Source organism: Cornus florida, unplaced genomic scaffold, assembly GCF_030987335.1.
Source record: "Cornus florida cultivar Cherokee Brave unplaced genomic scaffold, ASM3098733v1 CherokeeBrave_3.0.0_Hap2_Chr06, whole genome shotgun sequence".
NCBI lineage: Eukaryota > Viridiplantae > Streptophyta > Magnoliopsida > Cornales > Cornaceae > Cornus > Cornus florida.
The window spans coordinates 101,724,649-101,738,604 of record NW_026775576.1 but is presented as its reverse complement, the minus strand read 5'-3'; the positions used below and the strand labels follow the sequence as shown (position 1 = coordinate 101,738,604).

At 34.2% G+C, this 13,956-nt stretch overlaps 1 protein-coding gene across 2 annotated transcripts; it reads left to right on the top strand.

Moving 5' to 3' along the window:
* The first annotated feature begins 4,786 nt into the window (after positions 1-4,786).
* LOC132313406 (B3 domain-containing transcription repressor VAL2-like) lies at positions 4,787-13,734 on the top strand. 2 transcript variants are annotated; one of them, XM_059812156.1, is made up of 13 exons: positions 4,787-5,143; positions 5,411-5,537; positions 6,878-6,959; positions 7,074-7,175; positions 7,785-8,443; positions 8,578-8,674; positions 8,809-8,983; positions 9,583-9,659; positions 9,917-10,234; positions 10,956-11,005; positions 11,857-11,970; positions 12,067-12,134; positions 12,747-13,734. In XM_059812156.1, the coding sequence occupies exons 2-13, from the start codon at positions 5,425-5,427 to the stop codon at positions 13,532-13,534; spliced, it is 2,643 nt and encodes an 880-aa protein (XP_059668139.1). In that variant the 5' UTR covers positions 4,787-5,143; positions 5,411-5,424; the 3' UTR covers positions 13,535-13,734. The 2 variants fall into 2 exon arrangements, with proteins under 2 accessions (XP_059668139.1, XP_059668138.1); XM_059812155.1 differs by having other exon boundaries at positions 4,787-5,259.
* Positions 13,735-13,956: the final 222 nt, after the last annotated feature.

Here is a 13,956-nt window from a genome sequence, read left to right as displayed (position 1 = left end):
AGAATGTCATCCAACTTGTTAGAAGATAAAAGACTAATATTGAAAATTGTGTTTTATTTATTTTCTTGCAATTTGTGTGATTCTAATCATTCTAGAGTTTCTCTGATGATGCCTATATATACATATTCATGAATCATTTTTGTAACCAAGGATTGCAACCAAAGAAGTGAAATTATATCAATGCCGTGTGTGTTCTCATTCTTCAATTAAGAGCTTAAATGTTTCTATAAATCAGAAAGTCAGAGTGGGGAAATGATTTTGAAGCACGAAGCAAATAATATCTGACACGTGAAAAAACAATTATAAGAATAGCCAAGGAAAAGGTGATGTAAGAAAATTCAAATATCCAGTTGCTAGCTAGTAAATGTTTTTTCGAAAGGTGCTAGCTAGTAAGTGTTGCAGCCAAAAAAATGAATGAAAATTGATTCTCTCTGTTACGTTACTTGAGCAGAATAATTTCAGTTTATCTCAAGGCATGTGATTTATGGTTTGATTTCATCAAAAATCCAAAAAAATTGTTGGTCAAACAAAATTCAGGAAAATGAAGAATAACAAGTACTTAAGATATTGAAGAAAGCAATTCATGAAAAAGTTTGAAAACATGTTGAAAATTTGAAATTCCCAAGTCAGCAGGTATGGCAAAAGCTTCAATATATTTCTCCATCTAATTATAAAGGTCAATCGTTATCTACTGAATATATATTGGTTCCTAAATTAGGATGAAGATGATTTTTTTGATACTTGTGAAGATGGAAATGAAGAAAATGTTGATACGATGGAAGAAAAAGATGATCTAGAAAAGATGGAAGATGAAGAAATTTTGAAAGTAAAGATGAGGAAATTGTGAAAGTGGAGTACTTTAAGAAAGAAGCAAGAGAAGGAGTTGATAATGAAAAAAACCATTTCAGAGATTAAAAAAAAATAGTAAATACTAATGGTGAAGTGATGAAAGAGGTAGAATTTGAAAAAAAAAAAAATCATGTTGAAAAAAGGAAGAAAAGAAAAAGATACTGAAGGTATCACAAAAGAAGAAATTGTAGGAATTAAAGTTGGAGAAGAAATTGAAATATAAATCTTAAAGAAGAAAATTAAAGGTTTGAAATTCCGTGTGAAACAAAAAAGTGTTGGAGATAATATGTTCAATTGGATGAAAGAGGTAGAATTTGAAAAAAAAATCATGTTGAAAAAGGAAGAAAAGAAATAGATACTGAAGGTATCACAAAAGAAGAAATTGTAGGAATTAAAGTTGGAGAAGAAATTGAAATTTAATCTTAAAGAAGAAAATAAAAGGTTTGAAATTCCGTGTGAAACAAAAGAGTGTTGGAGATAATATGTTCAATTGGATGATTTTATAGTTGAACAAAAGTCAACTTTCGTGTACAATATTTCTCAAGTGACACAACATTGGTGAACATGGAAGCATTTATTGATTCAAGTGAGCATGTCAAGATTAAATTCATGAAGTCTGAAAATTTCCAAGTGAAGCTCAAGAGCAAATTTGGAGATCGACTACAAGTTTGGGTGAAAAAAATAATTTAGAAGTACGAAGAAGAAAAGATTTAAAACCTGCACAGCAGAGGAGATTCCAGCCAAGATTTTTAGCATTTGAAAATTTGATGTACTTAACAACTAGGTTGAGTATCAGTTCGCGAAGTCACTTCATGGAAAAAAACATTTTCAAGTCATTAGGAGGTTGCTAAAAGAATTTTGAAGTATGTGAAAGATACCATGATGAATGATCAATTGACAGATTTATTCATAGTCTCCTGGTGGAAATAGTTTCAAAAAGAACCTTGTCAAGTTGGAAATGAAAAACAAATTTAATTTACGGGAAACATTGTTGAAAGATTAAACTAAATTTATTGGAGACTTTAAAAGTGTTTGGAGAATGTCAACCAACTTGTTAGAAGATGAAAGATAAATATTGAAATTTATATTTAATTTATTTTCTCGTAATTTGTGTAATTTTAGAGTTCTCTGTTGACGCGTGTGTGTATGTTCATGAATCATTTTGTATAACATCAAATTTATTGAGAGTTCATATAAAAGTGGTGTGTTCTCCTTTTTCAATTAAGTGCTACCTACAAGAATGTTGTAATTTGATTTTCTCCCTAATTTCGTGCTGTTATGTATAAAATGTTCACACAAACATAATTTTTAATCTTTCATCTGCCCTCTTTTATCTTCTCAAGACTCAAACCCATTGAAACCCCCCACCAACTTCACTCTCCTTACCTTACATGATGTAAGTTACATCTTTGCCATATATCGCCGACTATCATGGCCACTTCCACCACCAAACCAATAAAAAAAAAATTCCAGGAAAAAAAGAAAAAGAAAAAGAAAAAGAAAAATAATAAGAAGATGCAGCGAAAAAAGAAAAGGATAATGGCAAAACTTTATTGCATGAGGCATACATAAATGTATTCATTAACCTTATATATATATATATATATATATATATATATTTAATTTATGTAATATTGGAATATACTCATTTTCAAACAAAATATTATTGAGAATACGAGTTTCTTATTAAAGAGGTGGAGGTGATCACCCTTCTTAACAAAAGTCCGAAACTCTTCTTATTAATACTAGTACAAAATATAGAATTAAATATATATTTAAATTGGGAGTAATCTATGTGGAGCATATTTTTCTCTTTCTTTTTCTTTGTGTTTAAACTAAACTCACTCGTGTCATGAAATATCTCTATTAATTTTCTTTTTTTGTTTCATTTTTGTAATTTAAATTGTATTATTATTTATGAACAATAATTCTTGCGGTGAATAATAAATTTAAAATTATTTATTTTTACATATTTTAAATTTAAAACGATGACAAGTGAGTTTATAATTCATTCATTGTTTATTAACTACTATTACCAAATTGATCTTCCCACTTTGAACAGTTTGAAGGTGTCACCAAGTTGTACCTACACACACGCATGACCTCCACGTGAAAAGTGGATTCGGTGGTCAGCACGTCACCTTTCCGGCGCGTGGGTTAGCATTTCCATTTCACTATGTATGTAGTAGGTACCCATGCTTTGGGGCAACTAACATCACCACCTACTAAAATGACGTCATCTGATAATCCTTATCGTTGGATCTGATTGACAAAGAAAATGTAATCGACGGTGATCGTTATGTTTCAATGCTTCCAGTGTCGATAAGGAAGACTTTTGGATGGTGTAATCGTAATATGGGTACTACGATGGGGAAGCAATAGTAATTCGACCTTTAGATTCTCTTCCCCTTATGTTGAATAGTGAAATACGCACTTGGATAAAAAGCGGCTTAGTGGCGCATTTTACGGTGCTGTCCTTAGCCGTGCATTATCAACTTTATTTACGGAGTAATAATAAGCTCTTGATTTTTGATACTCATTCCATTACACGAGAGAAAAAGGATGGCTTTAGCTAGAGATATATGCTTGAGTGACCTCCTATTTCGTACTAATATATCTTCTTTTTTTTTTTTCTCAAAATAAAATAATTATATATTTTTTCTCGAAGCCATTTTACTTTGACAATAATAAAAATAAAACAACAAAAGGAAATACAAGTATTTCTAAAATTATTTTGTCTTTTTGAATCTGATATTTGAAAAGAAATTCTCCTCCATGTCAATGATTAAAAAATAAAATGGAAAATAGTAGGAGTATTAAGAAAATTCTAAATTTTGTTTTATCCATCAAGATTTTTTTTTTTTTGGGGGAATGAAATGATTGTTAGCAATACATAATGCTACAATAGAACTATTTTCTATTGTTTTATTATTTACATAATTTGTTTACACTTCTTCAATTAACGGTGCGTGTAGGAATGACAATTGGGACGATGATTATGTTTAGGGAAGGATTCTCCATCTCTCTATCCCCTTTTTGTCCCTATTTAAAATATTAGGATTCTCTTTTCTGGTATTGCTTTGTCTCACTCAAATTATGACTTTAAAATTATGCATTTCTCTTTAATTATTATTTTACAAGAATGTATTTTCAGTATTCAAACTCAATATGAAAAATCAATATAAAAGAATCAAGGAAGTTAATTAATGTATTTTAGTATATTTAATAAAAATGGGGTATTTCATAAAATAAATGGGGATGGATAGGGTGGGAGCATCTCTCTCCATTCTTGTTCATATCACATTTATTTTTATTTGAGGTATTGTTTCGTTTCTCACCTGAATTCTATCTAGAACTTTTTAAAATTATCTTAAATAGGGCAAACACAAACTTGTATTTTAAGTACACATTTTTAAATTTGAAATTTTAGTGAAAAATAATATATCACTATAATTACTCCCCTCTAGGCTCTAATTTACAAGAGATATTATGTGTGCTTGAAAATTTGCATGATTTATGGAAAAAATTATTGGGTTTTCTTTGTATCCACCATGTAGTCCATTTGGTCAATGGACACTCCCTATGATTGATAATAGAAAATAATTACACAACATTGACGGGAAGAATACATTGTTGGAAAATTTCCAATAATTTATCTAGTTTACTAACATTTTATTTTTCTTGTTTTTTCTTACTTTTATCCATGCACTTACTTTTGGTTACTGTACAATCAAATCATTCACTTCTCAGTTAACTTGCCAATTCAATGAAAATAAATTGAAAAACCTTTATATAGTGGCACACATGATTTTATTTATTTATTATTTAATATATACTCAAACAGGAAACTTATACATTCAAGATTTTGGTGATGTCATAATACAAATGGTGATGTCATAAAACGATTTTCAATTTTATTATTTATATGGCGAATTCACCAAAAATACCATACGCAAGCAAGTACAGAAAGTATTTTCTCAGTTTCCGTTGTCTGAATTTTAAATTTATAGTAAACTAACGGCGTGAAAAAAAAAAAAAAAAAAAAAAAGGAATTTATTTATTTTATAATAACGGAAACAAACAGAGGTTAGTGGGGCAGAAGAAAAAGTGGGAGTCTCGCTGAGTCTTGAAGTATCTTATTCGTGCATGCATTTTTGTGCTTCCTTCTCTGCAACTCTGCATGCACATACATGTTTTGCCGGCCGAACCTCTATCGCCGATCTACTGTCCGTTCACCGGAATCTGACACCTGCCTAGTTCGTCAATTCCACTATTTGATTCCGGAGATTGAAAGGTCCCAACTTTTGAGTACTATGAAATCTACAAAAATAGAACACATCCCTCATCTTCTTCGCTTTCTCAGATTAACATAAAGCAGTATTTGTGTAGTTTTATATATAGAAATTTGAGGTTAGCTGTTGTTTCTTCTACTCATCTACTCTTTAATATTGCTCCGTTAGTTGACCAATTTTTCGTATTTCTCTTCCTGTGAACGTTCAGATTCGAAGCAGGATTTGTTAGGGCTTTTTTTGATTTGTATTTGATTGTTTGAATTTAACAGATTTGAGTTCACGAATGGCGTCCAAAGTCTGCATGAATGCTTTGTGCGGGGCATCATCGTCCTCTGAATGGAAAAAGGGTTGGGCTTTGAGATCTGGTGGATTCGCCAATCTATGTGATAAGTGCGGGTAATTCAGATCTCCTTATTGTATACTATAATTTTGATACATGTATATACATACATGGTATTGTTCGCACAGAGACCTGTTTGTTAGGTCCATAAGATCTGTAATCTGTGGGTTTATCTCAGGTTTTAATTTATGTCTTTTTGTTTTTCTTATGTTGGGTATTTTGTCTTTTTCTTGGGGTTATTAATGTGTAAGACTTTTCTTCTTTTCTTAGCAATTTTTCTAAATTCTATTTATGTATTTTTTTATTTATTTAGGTTGTATTACATTATTTCCTTTTGACTGCTAATTTGGACATCAGAATGCATTAGTATTGTGGTAGTGTCATTCTATTGTGTCCCATATGTTACGAGTTTCATTATTAAACATAGATGATTGAGATATATTCTAGAAAAGTCATTATGGTTATTATTATTATTATTGTTGTTGTTGATAATCAATGATAAATACAATGTCGATGATATGACAGGAGCAAATCCTTTCAAGAATATGGTATTCATATACTAAACCATGCTTTGAGATCGTTTATTCAAGCATGTAACTGAGTATCCAAATATGTTCATTCTATTCATTTGGCCTTACGCTACTAGGCACCTTTGGTCTAGGCCTTGACCCAAATTCCAGTTTGGATTGAGCACCGTGGATTGGTAGACTACCTCAAGCTCAGTGATTTCCAGTGAAAAATATATTGTTGTTGCTGTGGCCGTCTTTTCTTCATCGTTATCTTGGACATGGGTACTTACTCTCATTTTCAGAATTCAGATATTCATGTAATAGAAGTAACAAACCTGAAAGGTACTCAATGAAACATAGAGTGTTTTCGTCATCTGTTCTGTTATTCCTTTGACAGACAGTCCCGTTGAAAATGTGCTAATGGTAATCTAGGTAACATAGTTTGGGGCCATTTATTGATAATGATAGCCATGGTTCATGGTAGTAGATTAGCAAAACTTAATTAAACAGAAGGTGGTAGATTAGGAAGGTTTCACCTAACAGCATAGGTAGCTGAGAAGGCCAGAAAAGAGTGAAAGCCTGGATATTCCAAGACCTGACAGCAGTTCAGGCCTTGAAGTTGACTGCAAGGGGCCTAATAGTTTCCTAGCCCCACTTCATCTTCACAAGTGGCTTGTAATTTTACTAAACTAATCCTTTTCATTAAATCAGAAGTTGTAGATCTCTTGTTGTTTTTGATGAATTTGGTAAATGACTAAAATTGCCAATTTGGACTCATTGTCATCATTTAATGCAATGTTACACTTTAAGCTGAAAATTATCCTTATACGAGGAGATTATGGATTCTCATATGACACATACAAATTTTGGCATCTTTATGACTCCAGGTCTGCTTACGACCAACTAGTCTTCTGTGACATGTTCCACTCAAAAGACACTGGTTGGAGGGATTGCACTTCGTGTGGCAAGGTGAGCTGGTGGCATTATTGGTTGCTTTCATTCTCTGCCTAACAGGTTGTGTACCAGGTCATTTCTATCTTGTAATGCTGTCCTCTGATATCTACTTGATTTTGGTATTGACAGCGTCTTCATTGCGGATGCATTGCCTCCAGCTCTTTGCTTGAGCTACTTGATTGTGGTGGCGTAAGCTGTATTAACTGCATGAAAAGTTCAGGACTTCATCCTGTAAGATCAATGCACAATGCACATATGCATCTACGCAATCCTTTGGACATATTACACATGTATACCTCCATAGAACTGGGAAATGTTTAACTTGTTAATAAGTTTTTCTAGTTGAACCCTATCATCATAATGGCTACAAAATGCCAAATCTGAAAACTGGTTGTGTTAATGCTTCAGTCCATCATATACAAATAAGCAGTTCAGATTTAGAATTATTCACTGTTTAATGAATAGTTCAAGTAAAGGGTTCTGTATTTTAAATGACACTAGTTGGGGCTATAATTTGGTGCTTGTCATTTATAGACACTTCCTCAGCTGTGAAGGTGTTAATTGATTCCACTACGAATTAATTAAGCTCCAATAAGGGATAATGAATATTTTTGGTCAGTACCGAAACAATTGGTTGATAACTTTCCGGTTTAACTATTGTGACATTTTCTGGTGGAGTTTTTATCTGCTTAGTTCTTTCTTGCATATAATAAATATAATTTTAGAAAATATTTAAGACTTTATTGGCCTTTGATTTTTCCAAAGTTTGACTAGAGGAGTTTTTCCCAATACTTTCCTCCAATCTTCAAGTATCTATAATGATTCTAAATTTTCATGCAGATCCCAAGTGATGACAAGCCGAAAGTATTTAGCATGTCAGAAGCAAATAATGGTGGCGAAATGAACTACACTTCTGTGGACAATCAATTGGATGGTGGTAATATTGAAAAAATGAAGGTCGAGCAGTTGGGCAGTAGTGCCGATCGTAGTGGCCTGAAACACTTGCTTCCTTCTCAGGATGATAATACAAATGGATCTCTTGGTCCAACGAAACAGGAAGAACTTTTGCCTCCTCCAGGAGAATTTGGAATCACATGTATGTCAAATTTCAATCAAGCATCCATTGGATCATCTCAGAATGCAAAATTAGACATGTATAAAGCAAATATGGGTGTCAAAGATGTATACGAGTCATTGGCTCAGACAAACCTGACTATTGCCTTAGCTGCTCCTTCAGGAAAACCAATTGCTTTTCCTGGTTCGGTTGTTGAAGAAAGGGAATTGAGGACAATTTCTTCTTTTCAACAGGGATCTAAGTCTCACCATCTTTTGCCCAAGCCTCCGAAGTCCTTCCTTGCTGCAGGTCTGGATGCAAGTGCCAATATGGTTCCTCAAATACGTGTTGCAAGGCCACCTGCTGAGGGACGGGTGAAGAATCAGTTGCTTCCTCGTTATTGGCCCAGGATTACTGATCAAGAGTTACAGCAGATATCTGGAGAGTATCCATGATTATTGATTTTTTTTTTTTTTTTTTCCTTGGCTATTATTAACCAATTATTAAAACTATGCACCACAGGCTTCATATTTTTCTACTGTCTATGATGGTGATTTCTTTAACTGTATTTTCTTCAAGCTCGAATTCAACCATAGTGCCATTATTTGAAAAAGTTCTGAGTGCCAGTGATGCTGGTCGAATTGGTCGCTTGGTTCTCCCAAAAGCATGTGCTGAAGTAAGTTCCGTATCATCTAATTGTCCTTGCTTTTCAGCTGATGGAATTTATAATTTATTTTATTGAATGTAATTCTAAACCTTTCTTTTGATGAGACCTTTGCTGTATTATGAATAATCTGAATCATTATACAGGCATATTTTCCACCTATTTCTCAACCAGAGGGCCTTCCTCTGAGAATTCAAGATGTGAAGGGGAAAGAATGGGTGTTTCAGTTCAGATTCTGGCCAAATAATAACAGCAGGATGTATGTTTTAGAGGGTGTAACCCCTTGCATACAGTCCATGCAATTACAAGCTGGAGATACTGGTATAATTCAATGCCTTCTTTGCTTGAGCTTTCAATAGACATGCATTTCAGTGGTTTGGTATGGTTGTGATAGTAATTACTTTAGTTATCTTGTTATGATTATCAAGTTTTCACTCCTTCTGTGACTTGTATATACGTTGCCAATCATTTTAATATTTACTAAAACTGTTGTGATGTCTATATGTACCCCCTTTTGTCTCATATACTAAAGCGCTGGTAACACTGAATCTCTAAGCATTTGGTTTTCATTACAAGCTTCAATAAGTGAGAAGGTTTGAAAATTTCATTCTTATATGTGTTCCTCTTTTCTGTCTGCTATGATTGATTTGCTGTTTTTGGGGACTTCGATCCTAAACTTATTCTAAAAACTGATGTTCTGCTGTTTCAAATAACGTAATTGTATGTTAACGGACACCTCATGCAAGAGAATGTTGTCAATTACTGCTGCAACGTTATAAAAGGCCATCTAAGTTCCAATAATATCTTTTTTTTTTTTTTTTTTTTTTTTTTTTTTTTTTTTTTTTTTTTTTTTTTTTTTTTCTAGGAATCGAGGTACATTAGTACTCCTTTTTTAACGAATTTAATATTTTCTGTTGCAGTAACATTCAGCCGCATGGATCCGGAAGGAAAACTTCTAATGGGATTCCGGAAAGCATCAAACTCTATTATTATGCAGGTAGTGAGCTTTTGTGGTGGTCTTCTTTATTCCAATATTTTCCATGATAATATTCCCTACTCTAGGACTTCAATCTGCATAAAGCACAGCCAGTTTTCATACTGGCAAAGTTGAAACATATAAGTTTAATATATAAATTATGAACTAATTAGGACACCCATCTGTCTGCTATGTCCAATGACACTCTTTCAAGTGAACCTTTCTTTTAGTTTGTTATTGAGAATCTACCTATAACAAATAGTTACTCTGGTCTTCAGTCGCTCAAGGGAAGCACAGATTCCCATCTAAATGCATTGTCGAGACATTTGAATTCAGCCAGTGGGGATTTCGGCTGGCATATTACTGAGAAGCATGGGGGAAAGGCAAGGGATGGTTCGCTGCCACCATCAATGCTGGGCCCAGAGAGGAAAAAAAGTCGAAATATTGGGTCAAAAAGTAAGAGGTTACTCATTGATAGCCAGGATGCTCTGGAGCTGAAACTTACATGGGAAGAGGCTCAGGATATGCTCTGCCCAGCTCCTAGTGTTGAACCAAGCGTTGTCACGATTGAAGATCATGAGTTTGAAGAATATGAGGTAAGAGAATTTCCCACAATTTCAAATATTGTATTGTTTGTACCTTGTTCAATTAGACTTCTATCTTCCAACATATATTAGAAATTTAGAAACATCAGATCTGTCTGCCGAGGGAACTCCAGAATTGCATTGATATTGAGGGGAATGTGAGAAATGTATAAGATTCCATAGTAGAGAAAATTCTAAATTGATGCCTTGCAATTTTCCTGAAACCTTGAAATTTTTATGTATTGTGAAGGCTTTTACCTTGTGGGTCCTTTGTAAAGTTATTAAAAAGAAAAGAAAAAATGCATACAATGTTGCATGTTAATGTCAAATCTTTGACAAGTCCTATAAGGTCTCTATTAAGTATTTACACAATATTTATAAGAAGCCCTGCTGTCACCCTATTAGGGGTGTATTTGAAGATGCCCCTTCGGCAATCACAAAATTTTAGTTACATTGAATTCTTGAGAGTAGGACCCTTTATCAAGGTTTGGTTTAAACATCCTTTTGGAGCATTTTACATACCTGTTGTTTATATATATACTATTGGCACTTAAGATGCATAAGCATTCACAGCCAGTTATTGACTTCCATCCGAAAGAAGCAGTTTTAGATATATCATGTCAAATGCCCAAATGATTTGATGAACGTTGACAGTTTTGAATCATAAATGCTACCTTGTTATTTTAGTAAGCTAGCTACTGCTTTTTCGGTTGATATGTATTTTGTCATGTAGGAACCCCCTATTTTTCGGAAGAGGAGCATTTTCACTGTCCGCACATCTGGGTAAGCATTCAATAATCTTTTACAATGCAATTTAGTGTGCTACTGAAAATACAACCATGAGGCCCATATAGAAAGGATCTTATCTGGACCAGGTTAAAGAAATTCCTTTGCAACGAGGGAAAACCCATTTCCCCAGGAACCAATTTCTAAAATTAATGGGAAACAATTAGTAGTAATGATATCTTCCTGCTGGTCCCCTTATTCAAATTTCAAACATATGGAGAAGTTATTCAAATTTCAAACATGGAAAATAGCATTTGCATTACCCTTGGGTTAGATCCCTTTTTATTCAAGTGAATTATGGAGTATATAAATTTTCCATTTGACACTTTTTCATTGTCCACTTCTCAAACTGGTAACTATTCTTGATAGCTATAAGCTTCAGATTTAAGGATGTAGTTCCAACACTCTGGTTATCTGGAGTAAAATTTGTTTTTTGTCAGAGGAAGACTATATTCATTCCTTGATTTGATTTTCATATGGCATTCCTGCAATAATCAGGACTTTTAGATGCATCATATGAGTAGGTCAAATAAAAATACAAGTTTCTTGATCCTTCTTCACTGTTCAAGATTCCTCAAGATCAAATCATCGGAGCTGTAACCTGGTTTCTTAAATTATCTCATAGATCTTGTTGTCAAGCACTAAAATTGTGGTACCAATTACACTGGCGTGTTATGGTGCCACTTGCACTGTAAAGCAGGCAGAGTATCTTCTGTTTTCCTTTGCCTAATGTAATTATATATTTCTGCTATATATGCTTGAAGATACATACTATTCTACCACTCTTTCTCTGGGTTCTTCTTAGATATATTCATCTAGTGCTGAACTTGATAAGCTTGATAATCCAGGGGGCAAGAGCAGTGGGCTCAATGCGATACTTGTTCTAAATGGCGAAGGTTGCCGGCCAATATTCTTCTCCCCCCTAAGTGGACATGTCCTGATAATGATTGGGATCGAAGCAGGTTTGTCATGGTTTTTTCAACACAATGAACATTTTATGAGACAAGAACTTAGAGAAAATGATAAAATGTTTTATGCTTAATTATTTGTGTCCTCAGGTGCTCTTGTTCTGCACCAAATGAATTGAACCCAAGGGAACTTGAACATCTTCTGAGACTGAATAAAGGTATGATGCTAATTTATGAATATAGCTTCTTTTTTCATGTCATGTTCATGTAATGTGTAAGCGTATTAATAGGCTGGTTGGGGTTTATGGATAGCAGTAATTGCTACTTGAGGGTTCCAGGAATAATGCAGCAATAACGTGTGCATAATAGAAAATCATATGCAAGTTTGATGAACCTATATGATAAATCATCCCTTTGGAATAGAGTATCCGTATCCTTCGTCTGGTTGCTGTTCTCTCATAGGAGCATTGAAATAATTTTTTGGGGTACTAAAGCATAAATGGGGAGAAACCAGCATAAATGGTTAATTGACTTAATTTGTGCTAGTATATAGCCTTCCGAGGATCATGCTTTTGCATTTTGTGTACATTTGATAAATGTGTGTTCAAATTGGTGAAAGTGAAACTTTGTTGAATCTAATTGATCCATAAAGCATGCACATGATGGTTTCTCGTTACGAAATGTTGGAACATTATGTCGATTTATATGCATTCACATCTGCTTATAACATTTAATTTTTCTAGCTGAAATTTTACTCTATGAGGTGTGTCACTATTTCTGAATGTTCAAAGATTTGTGACGGTGGTTTTCTTTTTTCTGTTGTCGTATAGATTTCAGAAAACGAAGGATTGCAACAAGCCATAGGCTAGCACAGGATCATGAATCCACTGGCCTAGATGCTATGGCCAATGCAGCAAGTTCTGGAGACAATGCAAGTGACCCAGGTGCTACATCAGTAGCAACCACTACAAAACATCCTAGACATCGCCCTGGCTGCTCGTGCATTGTGTGCATTCAGCCCCCCAGTGGTAAAGGCAAGCACAAGCCCACTTGCACATGCAACGTCTGCATGACGGTCAAACGCCGTTTTAAAACCTTAATGATGCGTAAAAAGAAGCGTCAATCAGAGCGTGAAGCTGAGATTGCCCAGAGGAACCAATATATGTGGGGGTCCAAGGATGAAGTAGAAGCAGACAGCACCTCTGGACATGTAACATCACACCTTGATCCTTCAGAGAATGAAGCCAGATTGGGAAATGAGTTACAATCAAACGGCCAAAGCAACATGTCCAGCAAGTCTGCTGAAACCGGCAAGGGACAATTAGACTTGAATTGTCATCCCAGTCGCGAAGAAGACTCAAATCCAGGGCCAGCCCGTATAAGCATGATGAGTCTTCTTCAAGTAGCAAGCCTGCCTTTGGAGATTTATCTGAAGCAGAATGGTCTTACAAGCTTGATTGTTGAGCAACAAGCCAGTTCAGGATCACAAGTGCTGCCACAAGCAACTGAAGAGAGTGAGGAACGACCTCATGAGGATGTTATTGCTCCAGTGGCTAAAGAGCAAGAAAGCGGGGATGAAGATGAAGACGATGATGAGCTTTCTGGACACCAAAGTTGAACTGATCCTTCGTGACTTACCTGAAGTTGTTTTCCCTTCTTTTAATTCCATTTTGTAAATATATTTTTTCTTTTTTCTTTTGTAGTTAAAATTTATACGCATTCCCTCAAGTGTGATGGAATATTATACCAGTGCTTCAAGAGTTGCATGTCTATTTTTCATATAGTTTGTACGTTTATATAAATGATTTTAAGTTAAAAGAGGGTTGTATACATGTATTTTAAGTCAAATTTAGAGTAGAAAATTTCCATGATTTGGTTTTTTCAAAGTCAATTCTTTTTTCATTTTTCTCTTTAGGTAAATCAAACTCTTTTTCAACTCATGATCTACTGGTTTTACTACAGCTATTACAACTATATTTTGCAGTGTTTCTTTGGAGAGAGAACGGTTGATTAGTTGAAGCCATGGCCGTTTCGCGTCTG